The sequence below is a fragment of the Pantherophis guttatus genome, chromosome 4 (assembly GCF_059756535.1).
Source record: "Pantherophis guttatus breed Tessera chromosome 4, ASM5975653v1, whole genome shotgun sequence".
Taxonomy (NCBI): Eukaryota; Metazoa; Chordata; class Lepidosauria; order Squamata; family Colubridae; genus Pantherophis; species Pantherophis guttatus.
Window position 1 is genome coordinate 76,737,883 of NC_142066.1, and position 20,401 is coordinate 76,758,283.

The window sequence follows — 20,401 nt, forward strand, 5'->3', positions numbered from 1 at the left end:
TGGACTTAACTGGAGTCATTGTGCAGCTGCAAGTGGCATAAGCTTGACCTTCCTCAAGTTCCAGGAAGCCCTATCTGGTCATTCTTGAAGGAAGGCAAACAATCCGCTGAGAATCTTATAATTAGGTAGCAGACAAGCAACTGATTTTAACTATACATGAATGGCTCTGGTTGCTTCAGTCTGACAGCAAGTGAATGTTTAAACTAGCCTTTTCCAACCCCATACCTTCCAGATGTGTTTGGATTACAATAACCTCTAGGTATGCTGGCAGGGATTCTGGAAGTTATAGTACCTACACATCTGCAAAACAGCAGGTTGAGCAAGGCTGATTTAAAGATTGTTGGGAATTCTTTTAATGCTGTACATAAATCTTGGACTGATTAAAGGCCTGTTTAAAAAACAAAGTTTGGAAATGCCTACTTATTAAAAAAAAAAAATGCATGAAATGGCCAGCATCATTGTAATTTACTTAATTGAAAAATGTTCTACATAATATGTGCCTTATATGTTAACCAAACATGTAAAATTGTTAAATTGCCCTGATTTAATATCTTCTTTCTTTTCTTTCTTTTTTCTTTTCTTTTCTTCTTCTTCTTCTTTTTTTTTTTTTGCAATTGAGGACTACATTCATTCATTAAAACATTCAAATCTATCATTCCTTTTTTCTGTTTTACTTCAGTTTGGTACAACTTTGGAAAAACTGTTTCAAAAAGTTTCCTAAAATTACGGAATAGATCTTGAAAATGCTTATCCTTTAAAAGAAAGAAAAAAATCCAATCCACCAACGATGTCTATGCTATGATAATCCAATACAATCTGATAAAAGCCAGAATAGACATGCTTCAAGTAAATATTTGTATGGATGGATGTAGTATATATGCATGTATCCTGGGTGTATGTGTATGTATAGTACTACATTAGTTTAGGATGGAGGTTGAATACTGAATGGAAAATATGCCCTACACTATATATTCCCACACCCATTAATGGAATTCCAGGAGGGAATTCATCTTCTTCAAGGAGAAAAACATAAATCTACTTTCTTTTTGTTCAGCTTTCCATCTGTAAGGATGAACTGATATCTGGATACATTTTCTATTCTTTTTTGCTTTCATGTGCAAGTATAATTAGAACCAATTCTCTGGTTCTTCGGGTTTTTTTATTTTTTAAATATCCCTTTCATATATGGTACACAAACACAATTTAAAGCTGACATATTTACTACTATAAAGTCCTTTTTCCCCGTAAAATTTTAACAGGTAAGAAATAATGTTATAAAGATGTAAGTAACATTATGTCCTTTGTTATTCTCTCACTAGATTTTTGTCTATCTCATATTCACAAGATCATACTGTAGAAAATATTGCTTTTTAAAAAAAATAAACAGTGAGACTTTTGCTTCTCGTCAAGCTTCAAAAGAAAAAACATCTAAAACAAAATAGTGTTCTTAGATTTAAGCATCCTATTTCTGATAATAAACTCAGTTTCAAAAACAAGACAGAAATGAAACAAGGAGACAAACATTTCAGAAGTCTCAGGGAAGAGTTCTAGTAACTTAGAACTGAACTAAAAATCAGTAAATGTCTTTATTCTACTCTGAGTCTTGTAACCACTTCCTAAATCTCTTCCAAAATTAAACCCAATGACAACATGACTATCAGGAAGTAAGTGCAATTCAAAGGAGACCTCTCTTTTAAACAGTGAAATATCAAATGAGTTAGGAAATGCCATATACTTAAAATCAAATATATGCAGATACATTGTCAGTGAATTGTATGCAATTGAATGAAAAAATACATTTTGCATAAGTTCCTAATCCATTCATTTTTCATTGTTTTGTTATTGCCAATCAAAGAAAATTGAACATCTGTCAGAAAACCAAATACTTTAAATATGTAAATGTTATTATTGTATTTTTCGCCCCATAAGACGCTCCTGACCATAAGATGCACCTAGGTTTAGAGGAGGAAAACAAGAAAAAAAATCTGCCTCTGCCTTCCAGCGTCCATCCGGTATTCATCTGGCTAGCATCCTTGCAGCAAACAGCAAACAGCCTGGTCAGCTCCCTCCTCTGTGTCTGCTGCCTCCGCTAGGGAACGCTGGAGCCTTCACCTGTGAGCAGCTGATCAGCAGTTGAATCAGCCTCCCAGAATACCACTGATCAGCTCTTCCAGGCGGCGGGAATTGCTGCCGCTATTCGCCGCTGCTGCCTGTCACCCATATTTGCTCCACAAGACGCACAGACATTTCTACCCACTTTTGGGAGGGAAAAAAAGTGTCTTATGGGGCGAAAAATATGGTACTTTCTACTTAATCAAATTTGTCTTAAAATATGGTAAATTCAATTTGAATCCTAAACTCATTTAAAAGTCAGTCATTTTTTTTAGCAATCTATACCAATTTCTATATGTCAGTTTTAAAAAAGATATTGGAAGAAAGCATGTTGTACTAAATTTTACTTCTTTTTCACTATATCATGGGTAATTTAATCCAAATGCAACTCACAGAATACATATTCATGTAAATACTGTGACTAAAGCATTCTGTCTCTCTCCTGCAACCCAGTGTGATTATTGTATATAGCTACTTCCACCAGTTGGTAACCAATATTACCATTCTCTGACATGTTAGAAAAATGTGTTCCTGTTTTTTCCAGCTTCTAAAAACTGTTGCATCTCGGAAGGTCTCCACTGTTAGTAACTTGAATTCTTTGACTGCTTAAACAGTTTACTGTGCTGATTTGTGGATTTTAAATTTCATTTTTATTGTATTTCATGTTATAAATTGCCATAGGACAGTTTTCCCACTGGAAAGACATAAGTATATATATTATTATCTGATATAAAGAGACAATTTCATTTCAAATTATAATGCATACAAATGTGGCTATTTTATTTGGACAATCTGGGAAGCAAATGTTTTCCTTTCTCAGAACAGATGTGTCCTTATCATATGACAAATAATAGAAAATGTTAGCATCTGTAAAAAGCCTAATGAGGAAGAGCATCAAGTGGTGGAATGGAGATGAGAGAACAGATTGAAAATACTAAAGTATTCAGGGTCCTTAACATAAATTTGGAAGTTGAGTAATAATTAAGTAAAGCCAGTATAGAAATTATGTATCATTTACAACAGAAGAATTTTTGAAAGAAGCTATCTTACTCTCAGTTTAATTTTTAAATTTCATCTCTCACAAAGTTACAAATATTTAGCTTTTCAGTCTGTTGCATACATAATTAATCACCACCTTAGCATAACTGTAGATATGAACACTTGTAAAATTATCTGCATATCTCAATATTCAAAATCTGAGGTTTAAATATCTGGAAATTTCTAATGTGTAAAAATTGGCTTTCTTACTAATAAGGCAATATTCTTACTGCTCTTTCTCTTCCCATAAATGACGATGTAGTATCTACCGATACATTTCTATTTTTATAGAAATCAATTGTAACCAATAAAAGCCCTTCACCATTATCTCCAGACAAGCAAGTTAAACACAGGAAAACAACTGCTGCAAATTCATACACATAGCCAGGAGCTTCAAAATTCAGTAGAATAATAAGTCAGCATTTTTATAACAATTCACCTTCTTAATGATTATTTGGGGAGTATATGTGTTGCAAGAAGGTAATACTTTGCCATGTAAAGTAACAACATACATGTAGCCAATAAAGGAAAAATGGCATGTTATTCTTGTCTTTGAAGTTAAAAACACTGTAACTTTTAATCGCTGCCATCTGTCTTGTGGAGCAGATTCTACAATATGATAGGTAATAATCTTTTTTTCTCTTTAATGATTAACATCTTCTTTTTATTGGCTGTGGGATTCTTATTCCAAAACAATTCTAATGTATCTCTGACTACCTTTTTCCATTACGCTTTTTTTTTTTTTGGTATTCTGAATATAGAGAAAGGCATTTTTATTTAGTTAAAAGGTGCTTCTGTTTTTTGTTTTAGTTCTTGCTGTTTACTGTAGTTGGTAAATTGTTATAAAATATTCTTATTAAGAAGCAATGTGCTGCTAAGTATAGATCTGAGTAATATGAGCAGTTAACAAAATTTCTGGTTTTAGAACAACACATCCAACAAGTTTTCTGGGATGTTCTTTGTAGTAATGGTTACTTCTCATATAAGATATAAAATAGAAAATATTGAATTAGTGCCTTATTAATGTATCCATGTTAACAATGAGGGATGGAATAATAATAGAGTAAAAAATCTTTTTACTCATTTAATCTCAAAAAGTGCAGCCTACTGTCATTATAATTTAAAAATTAGTATCAACATCAAATGAGACTCCTCTAGAAAAAATAGGATGAGTTTTTAAAGTATGAAAGTACATTTATTAATAGAATTTTAGGTAAAATGGAAGTATTAAAGAGAATCTGTTTCATTATTCCTATTTGTGAGATCTCCATAGATAAAATCTTCCTTTTGTCCATTATAAATACATTAATAAATTTAAACTTGAGCTTTTCAAATAAGAGTTAACTGTAAAAGTAATTACATTTTACATGTTTAGCATTATGAATCATAGCAGCTGGCAACTAGCAAATTTGAACACTTTGGATTGGATCTGAAGGAGAAGGTGTCAGACATAGGGGAATGGAGAATGCTGATCCATAGAGTGGCTGACAACGACAATCATGGATTGTATTATTGGATTTAAAATGACAAGTCCACACTTGAACAAGACCCACCCAACAGTCTAGTGTTTATAATGCAAAGACCTTAATGTCAAGTCATTAGAATGTGGTTTAGGACCCTACAAACTATCCTATGAGACAAAAAACATTTTTCATTTTTTTAAAATGACTTTCACAATGTCTATAAAAAGTTATTTTAAAAGTGATGTTAGTTTTAAACTGGGGGAGGGTCAGCTACAAAGATTATTTGGCGAATTTAGAGTAGTTTATTTGCTCTCAGCCCAACTTATCTTGATGAGGGAATAAAGGTAAGCTGCTTTGAATTCTCAGAGAAAAGATAAAATATATATCAAACATTACTTAATTAATAGTACCAGTGATAGTAATTGGATATTTTAAAGAACATACAGCATGTAAGTGTTTCCAAGATAACTGACCTGAGGATCTGAGAACACCTGCTTCATGCTGTTGATTGGACCGTATGGAACTCCACTGCCCTCAAAATGGTCTAGCCATTTGGAGGTTTCTTCTTCCAAGAACCTAAAAATAAACAGGAAAAAAGAGTAAAAATGCATTTTAAAAAATAGAGATTAGTAGCAGTCAATAATGCAATAAAAATGTTCTGCACATGTTCCTCAGAAATGGAGAAAACCAAGCCCGGAGGCAAAAATCATAGTTAGACTGACTTCCAATTCTATCTGATTTTCTGATGCAAGCCAGCAGTGATACAAACCAAAATTATCAGAAGTTTCAAATAGAAATCAGTATATTTCCTCCCATTCTTAATTACGGTAATGAGCTTCACATTTTTATTTTATATTTTTAGTTTTTCACAACAACAAGAGATAGATGTGATGTGGTTAAGGGCCACATACATGAAAAAGCTGTTCTATTTTTAAATACAATGTTCCAATTCAAAGTCTCACAAAGTGTTTTCCTCTGCTACATCTGAAACACATGTCCCAATTAAGAACCACAATTGTTGGTCAGATGGCAATATTGATTATGTGTTTAAATGTTGTATCACTGTAATATTTGTCCCAAGGTCATCCGGTTGCAAATCAGATACATTATCCTTATCCTGCCTGAACCAAAATTCCACTCTTTTACTGGATTGCCTTCTCAGGACCACTTATATAATTATACTTTATTATCATACTTTATTGTTAGATACACATATCCTGTTTTTGTTAGTACAATGCGACTTTATCCTTGTAAGATAAGAGTTACTGGTAGCAGGAATTCATGCACTGTTCTGAACAAATACAAAGATGAAATAATATTATGACTGAAATCCTACATGTTACTGAATTTAACTAAATATATTTTAAAGTATGTCTGTAATATTAATATTTTACAATCAGGGAGCCCAGTTTGCACATCATGAAAAGCCAGAATTGTTGCTTTTTGCAGTGAATGAATGAAACTTGAGAAGTTCAAACTTTACTAATTTCCATATTCACCTCTTTATCTTTAAACAATAGTGTTCTCTCTTTATAATTCTTTATCGCTTTCTCCAAAAATATATTTCAACATCCATTACATTTCTTCATACAGTGTTTGTTGACCCCTATCACCAATTAATATTTTAAATATTACTCAAATTCCACCATATTTCCAATATCTCAGTTTTCTATAAACACCAATAAAACTATTTATTAGTAAAATTTAATTGGTCCCAGGATTATAACTCTGAGTCCCCAGAATTTGTAGTCTTTAAAAGCTATAAATGCCAATATATTTTTTGCACACTGTTAATTATAATAATACATTTAAATATTCCTAATCACAATCTTCCACCTCCTAACATTAGTATATTTATGGTTATAATAAATTGTATTATATATCTATTTTTGTATTACTGTATCCAAAAATCTGTATCGCTTTCTCCAAAAATATATTTCAACATCCATTACATTTCTTCATACAGTGTGCTTGTTGACCCCTATCACCAATTAATATTTTAAATATTACTCAAATTCCACCATATTTCCAATATCTCAGTTTTCTATAAACACCAATAAAACCATTTATTAGTAAAATTTAATTGGTCCCAGGATTATAACTCTGAGTCCCCAGAATTTGTAGTCTTTAAAAGCTATAAATGCCAATATATTTTTTGCACACTGTTAATTATAATAATACATTTAAATATTCCTAATCACAATCTTCCACCTCCTAACATTAGTATATTTATGGTTATAATAAATTGTATTATATATCTATTTTTGTATTACTGTATCCCCAATTTATACTTTCTATTTGTTTCTACAAATACAATAGTAGTATTACAAGATATTATGTCTCTATCTATCAGCCTTTTTAGAATTTCATCATTTATTGACTTTTTGGTGATTTTTTTATATTTCTCTCTTGGGATCCTATATTTCTAACATTTTTACACAGACTGAATGTTCTCTCTGCCTTACTCCTTATCTCCTTCTGCTGCATCATTTGGATGCCCATCTATAACCCTTTCATTATTTTTGGAAAGTCTTCTTTTTTTCTCTCTTTTCTATTGTAAGCTCTTAAGGAATTATCTGTTTGATTCTTAGTATTTATTATTATCTTTTCAGTATTTTTGTTTTCTTGTAACTTATTTTGATTTGTCTCCTCCACCACTACTTCTAATTTGTCACCTGTCTTCTGAATATTATTTCATCTTTTTCCACCATTTGTTGAGGATCTTCTACACTCACTTCTTTATCTTTGGACAATCCCATCTCCTTATGATTCTTTGTCACACTTTCATAAATTTTTTTAGCCATCATTAATATTTCTTCATAGAACTTTATTCTCTCCAGCTGAGTAATTTTGTACCAAATTAATATATTAAAAATTACTCTATATCCCAATATCTTAAAAAACTCCCAAAAAGTCAATTATTAATAAAATTTATCAATCTCAAAATTATTCCTCCAATCCCCTAGCTTTCCAGTCCTTAAACGCTATATATATTTTACAGTCTTTATAATTTCTAACTTACACCTTCCCAAATGTCCAAATTTTAGTCTTATTTGTCTTTTCTTTTTTTTTCTCTTCCCCCCCTTTTTTCCCCACCCCCTTTCTATCGCTTTTCTTCTTTTGCCTTGATGATCTATCAAATGATGTTAGTGATTCAAATTCAGCTTGGCCCACCAAATCTTTCCTCAAGATTTCTCAAATCTTTCAAATCCTCTTTTCAATGAACGATTCAATAAAGTTTTGGTATTTCTATTTTAGTTGCTTTACAAATCAGTACAAACAGCTCAGTAGATATTTCCAAGCCTCCAAATCTATGATAAAGTCAAGGTCAAATAGCCTTTCAGGTATTGTTTGCTTTCTCTCCTTTCATCACTTTCACTGAAATTTCCCAGGTTGCAGTAATCTTCTTCCTCCAGTAATGGCTCCTCTGCTCCCAATTCCAGCATTCAACAGAGTGTAAAAGTCAAAACACCTGACTATCAACCATTCAGGGGGGTTAAAGATAGAATTTAGAAAAGCAATTTCTCCCAATAATCACTCTTCACAATGTTATTTGACTTTTTCCAGGCTTTCTGTGTTTCAAAACATCCTTTAAATATTTCTTTTGCATCTGAGTCTTTAATCTTTAGTCTTTCTCTATAATATTTAGTCTTTAATTCTTCTCCAGAAATCCAATCGCCGCTTCCTTCCTATTTGGAGATTCTTTTTAAAATTTTTACTTTGGGTTAAATCTTTGGGGCAAAAGTTGGAAGTTATTGCACCCAGTTTCATTGCTCTGTTCATGCACTGCTCCAGCACAAGATCTTAAGTGTCCTGGTTGTCCTGGCTTGTGAGATAGCAAGATGGCCGTCGTCCCTGCTGCCATTCGTGGGAGCTTTCTTCAGATCAACGAGGAAATTGGGGTTTCCTCATGATCAATGAAGTGTCTCTCTTTTCTTCACCATCCCTCCAGGGCAGCTTGACCATAGGGTCTCCCGGCAAGCAGTTGCCAGCTGCATTTCATGGAGCCTGGAGGAGCTCCACTATTTTCCAGCAGTTCCCAACGGGACGTCAACCGGAAGTCAGATAAAATTATGTATTATCTACATTGTCTGTGTGTCTCCGTGCACGTGTGCACACACATGCATGCACACTCCAATATTTGTTTGTTTCTTGTTGGTATTGTTTCTTTTCTTCCTTTTACTATTTTTAATCATTTTTCCTGTTATGCCTACATCCAAACTTTCTCAAGAAAAGATTAATTTAGCAACATTGCTTGAAGAAACTTTTGTTATCTGACAGTTTTATTAGTACACATTGCCCTGCCATTAATACTAGCCGTATCAAAAAAGCTTAAATATTATTTAAATGATAGTAATCATTTACACAACACATACATGCAGAATGTTCAATATGATTAATTCTATGAAATAAATTTGCAAATAAACATATGAAATGTTGAGGGCATACCTGGCTGACAATTTTCCAATAAGTTCTTTCCTATTTACCACTCGCTGCTGGTTATTTTTGTACTTGAGGTCATGAATGATTTCAGGCAAACTGAGAAGCTAAATCAAATACATTAAAATACATTCAGGAACATAATGATAGCTAAAGTTCTAAGCTTTAATATAAGTGTGTGATTTATTGAACATTTTAATAAATAAGACCACACTCTTTAAAATATATTTATATGTATAGTTATTACCGTGTTTCCCCGAAAATAAGACCTCCCTGGATAATAAGTCCAATCAGGTTTTCAAGCGCATGCACTAAAATAAGCCCCTCTCCCCCCCGAAAATAAGACCTAGTGAAGGGGTGGGCGTGGCCAACACAGGAGGCAGCCCTTCCCGTCCTTGGTCACCTCATGGCTGCTCAGCCCCTTAATCACGGCCCACGGATCAGCTGAGCCGGCGAGGGCTGGGAGCTGCTCTCGTTCTGTCTCTCTGGGCGCTGGAGGTGTTGCCAGCCCCAGTCCTGCCACAGAGTATTGGGATTGCCTGCTCCTCCCCCTGACCCTTCTGCCCAGCTGCACCTACTGCTGCTGGCCTTGCAAGAACTCTTGATCAGAGCGCTGCCTTTGCCTGCTGCTGGTGCCGTCCCGGCATGTTTTGGAAGGGAGAAGGCACAGCTTCTGTTGTCCATGCTGGGGTTTGCACGGCAGCAGCAAGAGACTGCAGGGTTTTTTTTTTTTAATTTCCCTTCCAAAACATGCTGGAACGGTGCTCTTCGGCCCTTGGCCCTGGTGGGTGCTAGCTCTCGTGCTGGCTGTGTGCTTGTGCAGGCTGCTGCTACAAGGTAGAAAGCCATGAGGCGTGTTGGGATTGCCTGCTCCGTCCCCCATTTCTGCCCGGCTGTACCTGCTGCTGTTGGCCTTGCGAGGGCTCTACTGGCTGCGCTGCTTTTGGCTATCCTGTTGCTTTGGCAGGCAGGAGCTCTGTGGTAGCCCTGCAGCAGGATGAAGGAGGGAGGGAGAGATCACCCCTTCCTCCATCTGTCTGCTCCTGCCTTGTGCAGGGCAAGTTTTGGAGCACAATGTTGCAATCCTGGAATATGCTGAAGGCTTGTTTTTGTGATCGGCTTGAAAATGGGGGGGGGGATTTTCCTGCCTCTCATGCTGTTCTGAAGCTCAGCACAGACTGAGACCAAGATAAGAGGCAAAATCCCCCCCTCACCTTTTCCTGGCAATTGTTCTTTACTTGGGATCGCAGCACAGATGCACATCCCCCAAATGCTCTATCCGAAGCCTTCAGTTTTGCAATCCTGGGATGTGTGTCTGTACAGAGCTCCCAAAGACACGACAGTGTGTGTATGTATATGTGTGTGTGTGTGAGAGAGAGAGACACAGAGAGAGAGAGAGGGAGAGGGAGAGGGAGAGGGAGAGGGAGGGAGAGAGAGAGAGAGAGAGAGAGAGAGAGAGAGAGAGAGAGAGATCCCTAACCCCCCCACCCCTCCCAAGGCAGCCACATTCCTCCACTAACCTGCTTTCCAGCTCCATAGTCGCACACACTTTTCTTGTCCTGCATGTGCAGCGGAGAATGGAGCTGGAAAGCAGGTAAGACCCACGTCTCACTTCTCCCCTCCCTGCCACCCCCAAATTGCATCCATAAAAGGGGCAGGTGGTTAAGTGAGGGGCAGGAAGCCCTGCCATGCCCAGTGAGGGGGGGAGAAGAAATGGCAAGAGAAACCCCATCTCACTCCATGCGTCTCACTTCTCCCCCACTCCACCCCTCCCCACCTGCCACCCCTCTCAATAAAGAGACATCAGGGAAGGGAAGCAGCCAGGCTGCTGTTGCCATTGGGGTGCGTGGAGCAAGATGGGCTTCCTATTGCTGTCTTTCCTGATTTCTAGGTCTGTTACATTTCTCGCTGTTGTGTGCAGGGAAACAAGTTGTACCATTAAAAAAACTTGCAAGTTTGAGAAGTTGATTGAACTCGTGAGAATTTTTTTTTTTACGGTACAACTTGTTTCCCTGCACACGATGACGAGAAACACGATGGAGCTAGAAATCAGGTAAGATGGCAAGAGGAGCACCGACTTGCTCCACGTGCCCCAAAATAATAAGACACACACCCGAAAATTAGGGCAAAGTGCTTATTTTGGGGTTCAAAAAAATATAAGACAGGGTCTTATTTTCAGGGAAACACAGTATAAACATCATCTCTATATTTCATCCATTTAGTTATTTCAAATATTTCTACCATGATATTTCACTACATTTACAAAACTATTTCTACAAGTCAAAGATGTTTAGAAATCTGTATATAATAGTATTAATTATATTTGCCACTGTGTTGATAATTTTGATTTACTATGTTTTTATTCTGGTAAGGGTTTTAAGCAATACCAACTTCTTTAGTGTACAGTAGAAGTGGAACAAAAGCCCATATTTCTGAAGAAATGAAAAATGGTATTGGTACATGTATCTGCCACCAATGGTATTGGTACATGTATCTGCCAATCTGCCACTTATTTAGGTCAATTGCTAAATAATTAGCCCTTTCTGCTTTCTTGCTTTCATAATTTGTAACAAGAAAAAAAATGCAAACCATAGGTTAAAATAATGAATTAAAGAGTTTCACTTAGGATGACAGAATAACCCTATTAACCTGAAATCAGACATTTTCTCCTTCAAGTGTTGGGATTTAGGGAGATTTGCAAGTGAACTTTTAATCCTAAATGATACAATTACAACCACTACTAGATTTTCATGTGAAAATAATTTCTTCACACTGTAGTACCTTTTAAAACTACACATGACCTATTGTCATTTTTTGAACAAGTAATAGCACTTAGACTTATATACCGCCCTATAGTGCTTTATAGCTCTGTCTGGGTGGTTTACAATGTCACCAAAATGCCCTCAAGAGTCTGGGTCCTCATTTTACAGAAGGGTCAAAGACTGAGTCAACCTTGAGCTCTATCAGGATTGAACTTTAGGCTTTGCTTGCAATACTGTATTCTAACCACTGCATCACCAGAGTTCCTAGTAGTTACTCACTAATTGCTAGTAAATCAGAGAAACAGCTTATTTAAGTCAGTTATTTTGTTTTCTGAACATCATACCTTGCAAACAGTAGCAAATTGTTGATTATTTCCTGCTCCTACTACAATATATCCATCTTTTGTTCTGAAGGCCTAGAAAACAGACAGATCAAATCGTAATCAACACACACATTACATTAATATTTTTTTATCTTTCCTGAACCATCAATTACTTACATGTGCACTTTCATGTTTTTGCAGGTAAATCAATATTTACAAAATCTAATAATCTGAATATAAAGTGTGAATGAAATTTTATGTCCTGATCTACTCTTTTCTGAAATCATTACAAACAATTCCTCCAACTATATATCAATTATTTAAATAGCTTTTTTTGGTTTAGCTCTTATAAACAAAAAAAAATTAAACAACTTTATTATTTTATGTCAATAAGATTATGCTACTTCAGTTTTAGATATTTTCATCATTGCTACAAATTATGCAGATATATAAATACACTGAAATTTAGAATCACTAAAAGATGATCCACATATGCATATTCATCACTTGATAACTAGACCACAGTGATGAGACTTTGTGATAATTTGTCTATGAATTTATAATCAGTAAGAGGTTTCACATGATTGAATAATTAAATATAAAAAATTTAAGTGGTTCTGTTCATATACTAGTATATATCAAGCAATATGATGTCATCATTTGATTTGTGTGATGCAAGAATTATTGATTCAATGGGATTTTCTTTTTTCATTCTTGCTGTGATCCATTCCAGTGATTATTCATTGATAAACAAATGAGAATGGGACTTGTCTCTCCTTTTCCCATCCCACTGAACTTAAGACTCATCAGTCATATTTTAAATGACATCTTTAAATTCAAAAAGTCTTTGAACTTAAGATATATAGGGTGAAAAGCTGTCACATTTCCAACATTGATTTGTCTGGTTGCACTATCATTAGTAATTAAATAGGCATTTTGAGAGATTTAAAACAAAAATACAAATACCTGCTTAATAAAATAAATAGTAAGCACTGAAACCTTTTTCCGGAATAAGACATACAAAAACATGTATGGATAATATTCTTTACGGACAATCTCCACAACTCATTAAAGCAAATGTTCAATGTTTACTTATGGCAAGAATTCAGCTTATGTTTAGAATTTATGCTGCCAATATTGATCTCATTAAGCATTTAAGGTTTTCCTCCTTTGGTAATTTTGGGACAAGAATATATTTAAATGGCTAAATTCTAAACTGTGATAAATTCATCATGGATTCTGGTGTTGAACATCTGTTAGTTGTCAAACAACAGTCCTTGATCACCAGTTACACTGACAACAAACAACACTGGTTTGAATAGGGTGAAGCCAAAGTCGTCTGCCATGCCAAAACTCATCAGCATGCAAGTTTATTGAAGCGGAGCATTCTACCAACAGGTCCATCAACAAACACATTGAAATAGAAGTAGCATATGAACCAATAAGGATGTAGGCCATCTGAACACCAACAGTCGACAAAATGGACCAACCTCTTACCAGTTGAATTCTGTATGTCACAACCATTCACAAGTCACAAAGAAGTCACAAAGTCACAAGACCAGAATCAGTCTTGTGATTCAATGAGTCTTGTGATTCAACCAGTCTTGTACTGCAACCAGTCACAAGACTAATCGATTAGCCAATCGATTATAACCAATATAAATGAACAAAAAACCTTGCTGAAAATGTTACAGTTTGGTAATGAAATATTCGGAAGCTAAACAGCAAGCTCGGAGAAAGACCAGAAGGTTCTGACCAGTTCTGAACAACCGGTAGCGGAAATTTTGAGTAGTTCGGGGAACCGGTAAATACCACCTCTGACTGGCCCTGTCCCCATCTATTCTCTGCCTCCTGAGTCCCAGCTGATCAAAATGAGGATTTTGCAGTAACCTTCCCCTGGAGTGGAGAGGGAATGAAGATTTTACAGTATCCTTCCTACAATTATCACTTCAAAAAGACCACATAGTAGATTACTTGTTTGGAGACTCCCAATAGTCTCCCTTTCAGACATAATTAAATAACATAGATCATTAAGATCTTTACCTGTCTATTCCAGCCCTATCTTGAATTTCAACGGACAGACTTTTGCATCTGAAAATTAGCCATAACAACCAAGAAATCCTGTTTTCCTTGAGAGGAAAATTCACTGCAAATTTTAAGTCTAGACCTCAATATTCCTATCTTGAGTATGAATATACACAAAATGTAGAAGTCCTCTGGAAAAAAATAATATCTATGTGACTTATATTATGAAGGAAATGTTTAAGGAGCAGGTGCTGAGTTCAAATGTTCTTTATTTAATGTGAGTGACAACAAAATTCTATAAATAGAATAGAATAGAATAGAATAGAATAGAATAGAATAGAATAGAATAGAATAGAATAGAATAGAATAGAATAGAATAGAATAGAATTCTTTATTGGCCAAGTGTGATTGGACACACAAGGAATTTGTCTTTGGTGCATATGCTCTCACTGTACATAAAAAGAAAAAAATACATTCATCAAGAATCATAAGATCCTCTGACCCGATGCCGATCTCGTCTAGCTCCTTGGTTTTCCGAGGAGCTGAGAGAGATGAAGCGTCGGAAAAGATGCCTGGAGAGCGATTGGAGGACAAGCCGATCTGAATCTGACCGAACACAGGTGAGATCTTATATTAAGACCTACCTAGTGGCGATAAGAGCGGCGAAGTCTAGCTACTTCTCCGCTCTTATTGCATCTGCAAAGAACCGCCCAGCTGCGCTGTTTAGGGTGACCCACTCCCTACTTCAGGTGGGGGTACGGGAAGATCCCTTAAAGGGTCGAGCTGAGGATTTTGTACAATTCCTGCATGATAAAGTCGCTCAGATTCGGGAAGGCCTGGACTCTGATTGGGTAGATCCAGGGGAGGAGACGGGGGCAGGTCTTGAGAGCGTTATCTGGGAAGAGTTTGACTCTGTGGCTCCTGAGGACGTGGACAGGATTCTGGGCAAGCTTAACGCTACCACGTTTATTGGACCCGTGTCCCTCCTGGTTGGTACTGGCCTCCCGGGAGGTTACACGAGGCTGGCTGCAGGGGATTATAAATGCTTCTCTGAGTGAGGGTGTCTTTCCCGCCGCCTTGAAAGAGGCAGTTGTGAAGCCCCTCCTCAAGAAGCCTTCCCTGGACCCGGCTATATTATCAAATTATTGTCCAGTCTCCAATCTTCGCTTTGTTGCGAAGGTTGTTGAGAGTGTGGTGGCGCGACAACTACCCCGATACCTGGATGAAGTTGTCTATCTGGATCCGTTCCAGTCGGGTTTCAGGTCACGATACAGCACGGAAACGGCATTGGTCGCATTGGTGGATGATCTCTGGAGGGCTCGGGACAGAGGTTGCTCCTCTATCCTGGTCCTATTAGATCTCTCAGCGGCTTTTGATACCATCGACCATGGTATCTTACTGCACCGGCTGGAGGGGTTAGGAATAGGGGGCACCGTGCTTCGGTGGTTCTCCTCCTTCCTCTCTGACCGTTCACAGTTTGTGTTGGCAGGGGGGCAGAGGTCGACCTCGAGGCACCTTATTTGTGGGGTGCCGCAAGGGTCAGTCCTCTCACCCCTTCTGTTCAACATTTATGTAAAACCGCTAGGCGAGATCATCCGTGGTTTTGGGGTGAGTGTTCATCAGTATGCTGATGACACACAGCTATACATCTCCACCCCAGACCTCCCCAATGATGCCCTTGCTGTGATGTCCCGTTGCCTGGAGGCCGTGCGGATCTGGATGGGGAGAAACAAGCTCAGACTCAATCCCTCCAAGACCGAGTGGCTGTGGCTTCCAGCGTCCCGGTATAGTCAGCTGGTACCATCACTGACAATAGGGGATGAGATCTTGCTCCCCACAGAGAGGGCCCGCAACTTGGGTGTCCTCCTGGATTCACGGTTATCTTTAGAAGATCATTTGACGGCCGTGGCCAGGGGTGCCCTTTATCAGGTTCGCCTGATCCGCCAGTTGCGTCCCTTTCTGGATCGGGACGCCTTGCGCACGGTCACTCATGCCCTAGTTACCTCCCGTATGGACTACTGTAATGCTCTCTACATGGGGCTCCCCTTGAAAAGCACCCGGAGGCTCCAACTGGTCCAGAACATAGCCGCGCGGGTGATTATGGACGCAGCTCGTTACGCCCATGTAACACCTCTCCTACGCGAGCTGCACTGGCTCCCGGTGGTCTTCCGGGTGCGATTCAAGGTGTTAGTTATCACCTTTAAAGCGCTCCATGGCTTAGGACCTGGGTACCTACGAGACCGTCTTTTGCCACCAATAGCCTCCCACCGACCAGTTCGTTCTCACAGGGAGGGACTACTCAAGGTACTGTCAAATTATGTCGACTGGCGACTCCCAGGGGGAGGGCCTTCTCTGTGGGGGCTCCAACCCTTTGGAATGAACTGCCCCTGGAGATACGGAATATCCCTGATCTCCGTGCTTTCCGCCGTGCCCTCAAGACCCTGATGTTCCAACAGGCGGGGCTAAACATACGAACATGTGAATGATTTTTTAAATGTTATCTAATTCTGGGTTTTATTTAATTGACCAAACTAAGTAATAATTTTAATTAGCAATTTTATGATGTTTGTGTGTCTATATTTTTCTTGACTGTACACCGCCTTGAGTCCTACGGGAGAAAGGCGGTATAGAAATATAATAAATAAATAAATAAATAAATAAATAAATAAATAAGATACAACACTTAAGTGATAGTCATAGGTTACTAAATAAGCAATCAAATCATACTAGGAAACAAATAAAACAATACAAATCATAGAGATACAAGCAAGGTTATAGTAATAAGTAGGAGGAGATAGGTACTAGGAAGGATGAGAAGAATAATAGTAACACAGTATTACTAAACAGTTTGACAGTGTTATTGTTTAGCAGAGTGATGGCATTCGGTAAAAAACTGTCCTTGTGTCTAGGTGTTCTGGTGCATGTTTTGAGGGTAGAAGTTGAAACAATTTATGTCCAGGATGTGAGGGGTCTGTAGATATTTTCACAGCCCTCTTTTTGACTAGTGCAGTATATAGGTCCTCAATGGAAGGCAGGTTGGTAGCAATTGTTTTTTCTGCAGTTCTAATTATCTGTTGAAGTCTGTGTCTGTCTTGTTTGGTTGCAGAGCATAGAAGTGAAATGAAGTGCATAGAAGTGAAGATGACAGATTCAATAATTCCTCGGTAGAGCTGAATCCTCCTTGCCCAAGCAGCTCCTTGGGCAGTTTGAGCTTTCTGAGTTGGCGCAGAAAGAACATTCTTTGTTGTGCTTTTTTGATGACATTTTTGATGTTAGGTGACCATTTTAAGTCTTGAGATATGATAGAACCTAGAAACTTGAAGGTCTCTACTGTTGATACTGTGCTGTCTAGTATTGAAAGAGGTGGTAGTATGAGGGTTTCTCCTAAAATCTACCACCATTTCTATGGTTTTGAAAGTGTTTAGTTCAAGATTGGTTGCACCACAAGGCTAGTTGTTCATCCTCCTGTCTGTATGCAGATTCATCGTTGTCTCGAATGAGTCTCGAATAAGTCCTGAAACCATGAATGGTTTATTTGGAACCAGTAATTCAAAGAATTATTGCACTATATTTTTAAAGACTTCCCAACTGCATTTCCTGTAATAGAATAGAATAGAATAGAATAGAATAGAATAGAATAGAATAGAATATATTCTATATATTCTATATATGGAAAGAAGCGTATATCTCCCTAATACCAAAAGAAGGGGCAGATGCCACATTGATAAAAAATTACAGGCCAATTTCTTTGTTGAACACCGATTATAAGATTCTAATGAATATAATTGCCAATAGAATGAAAAAAATATTACAAAACAAAATACATCAAGACCAAAACGGTTTTCTGCCCACAAGACAAATAAAAAATAATTTAAGGATGGTAATGGATGTCTTAGAGTATTATGAACTGCATTCAGAGAGACAGATAGCCCTGATCTTTCTGGATGCACAAAAAGCGTTTGACCAAGTAAACTGGCAATTCATGAAACATCAAATTAAAAGTATGAATTTCGGCGACAAATTTATAAAAATGATATCATCAATATACCAGGATCAGAAAGCATGTATATTAGTAAACGGGGATCCAACGGGATTTTTTGGAATAAATAAAGGAGTAAGGCAAGGATGTCCGCTAGCCCCTTTGCTTTTTATTTTAACGTTAGAAAATCTATTAATTAGAATTAGGGCAAACAAAGAGATACAAGGGCTAAAGATTAAGAAAGAGGAGTACAAGGTCCAAGCCTTTGCGGACGACCTTGTCTTTTTTGCAGAAGACCCAATAGAAACGACCCCCAAGTTAATAAAAGAAATTGAAAAATTTGGAAGAGTAGCAGGCCTAAAATTCAATAAAGAAAAAACAAATATGATAACAAAAAACATGACAGCAAAGCAAGTAGAGCAATTAGTAAAGGTTTCACAATTACAGGCAACTAAGAAGGTGAAATACTTGGGGATCCATTTGACAGCTAGAACTGTAACAATAAAACAAGATAATTACGAACCCTTGGTCCAGAAAATTAAAGAAGATTTAGATAAATGGGGGAAACTAAAGTTGTCCCTTCTGGGGAGGATAGCAGTAGTAAAATCTAACATACTTCCAAGACTCCTTTATTTATTCCAAACGATCCCAATAAAATTGGATAAGAAATTTTTTGATAATTTGGATAAAATAACCTCAAAATTTGTATGGGAGGGGAAAAAATCGAGAATAAAATTAAACATATTACAAGACGATAAAATTAGGGGTGGTTTCGGTTTTCCAGCGTGGCAAAAATATTATAGGGCTGCCAGTTTACTATGGATCAAGGAATGGATAACTTTGGAGAATCAAAGATTGTTAAAGCTCGAAGGACATGACCTAATGAAGGGATGGCATGCCTTTATTTGGAACTCTGGAAACAAATCATATAAACATTTCAACAATCATACCATTAGGAAATCTTTAATTAGTACATGGCAACAAATTCAAAGTAAGCATTATATGAAAATCCCCGGTTGGTTGTCAACAATAGAAGCAATTACCCACCCAAATACACTATCAGAACAAAAAATATTACGATATAGAGAAATATTAGATACACAGGGCAAATTAAAAACTAGGGAAGAATTAAAAGAACAAGGAATAGCAATAGACTGGTGGCCCTATTCACAAATAAAGATAAGATATAGGAAGGATCAGGAGGAGGGGGGAATAGATTTGAAACAAAACAGGTTGGATAAATTATTAGAATCTAAAGAAGGGAAATTAATTTCAAAAATCTACAAATATTTACTCGAATATGATTTGGCAGAAGAATTAGTGAAAGGGCAGATGATAGCATGGGCGAGAAACATCGGGCACAGCCTACAGCTAGAAGACTGGGAAAGAGTTTGGGAAACTAATTACAGCATGACAAAATCGGTGGCCTACAAAGAAAATCATTATAAGATGTGGTATCGATGGCACCTGGCCCCCGCAAGACTTGCGAAAATGTACCCAAATGTAGATCCGACCTGTTGGAAATGCAGAAAAACACAGGGAACCTTCTACCATGCTTGGTGGCTTTGCCCCATCATTAAGAAATACTGGAACAAGGTAAGGATATGGATAAGAGAAATTACAGATTGTGAAATTGAATTAGAACCTGAGATTTTCCTATTGGGCATGATCAAAAAGAACATCCGAAATGACATAAAATACCTAATACTTCATATAATCACAGCGGCAAGATTAGTATTAGCACAATTCTGGAAAAGCGATCGATTGCCAACAGATCAGGAATTAATACAAAAAATATATACATGCGCAGAGATGGATAGACTAACCTTAGAGTTACAGGATAAGGAAGACTCTAAATATTATGAAACATGGAATAGATGGTACCAATGGATAAACCAGAAGAAAGGAAATGGCTAGAGATGAAATTTAGAAGAAATCAATATAACAAAAAACAGCACTGTCAGAGGTATAGAATATGGAATACTTTATTGTACGTTTATATATATGTACATATAATATATATATTTATATAGAATAATGGAAATTAGTTAATAGGTGACGTGTATGTACTGTATATGTAAATTTGTCTCTCAATTGTGAGAAACTTGTACGTGTTTTTTTTTAAATGTTCTTTTAAACAATAAAGTTTATATTAAAAAAAAATAAAAAAATAAAAGTTGCTCTGCTTTTCCGGAAAAAAAAAAAATAGAATAGAATAGAATAGAATAGAATAGAATAGAATAGAATAGAATAGAATAG

General features: G+C 36.8%; 1 protein-coding gene across 28 annotated transcripts in view; it reads right to left on the reverse strand.

Annotated features, from left to right (window-relative positions):
* Nucleotides 1-20,401, reverse strand: part of SUGCT (succinyl-CoA:glutarate-CoA transferase) — a 529,555-nt gene that overhangs the window by 295,488 nt on the left and 213,666 nt on the right. For all 28 annotated transcript variants that reach the window (XR_015733898.1, XR_015733900.1, XR_015733901.1 and 25 more), the window contains exons 10-12: nucleotides 12,160-12,231; nucleotides 9,063-9,160; nucleotides 5,087-5,189 (exon numbers count right to left, since the gene is read on the reverse strand). Coding sequence is in view for 21 of the 28 variants with exons in the window: in XM_034415734.2 (XP_034271625.1) it covers nucleotides 5,087-5,189; nucleotides 9,063-9,160; nucleotides 12,160-12,231 (273 nt within the window). In the remaining 7 variants the exon portion in view is untranslated. The remainder of the gene's footprint in view (nucleotides 1-5,086; nucleotides 5,190-9,062; nucleotides 9,161-12,159; nucleotides 12,232-20,401) is intronic.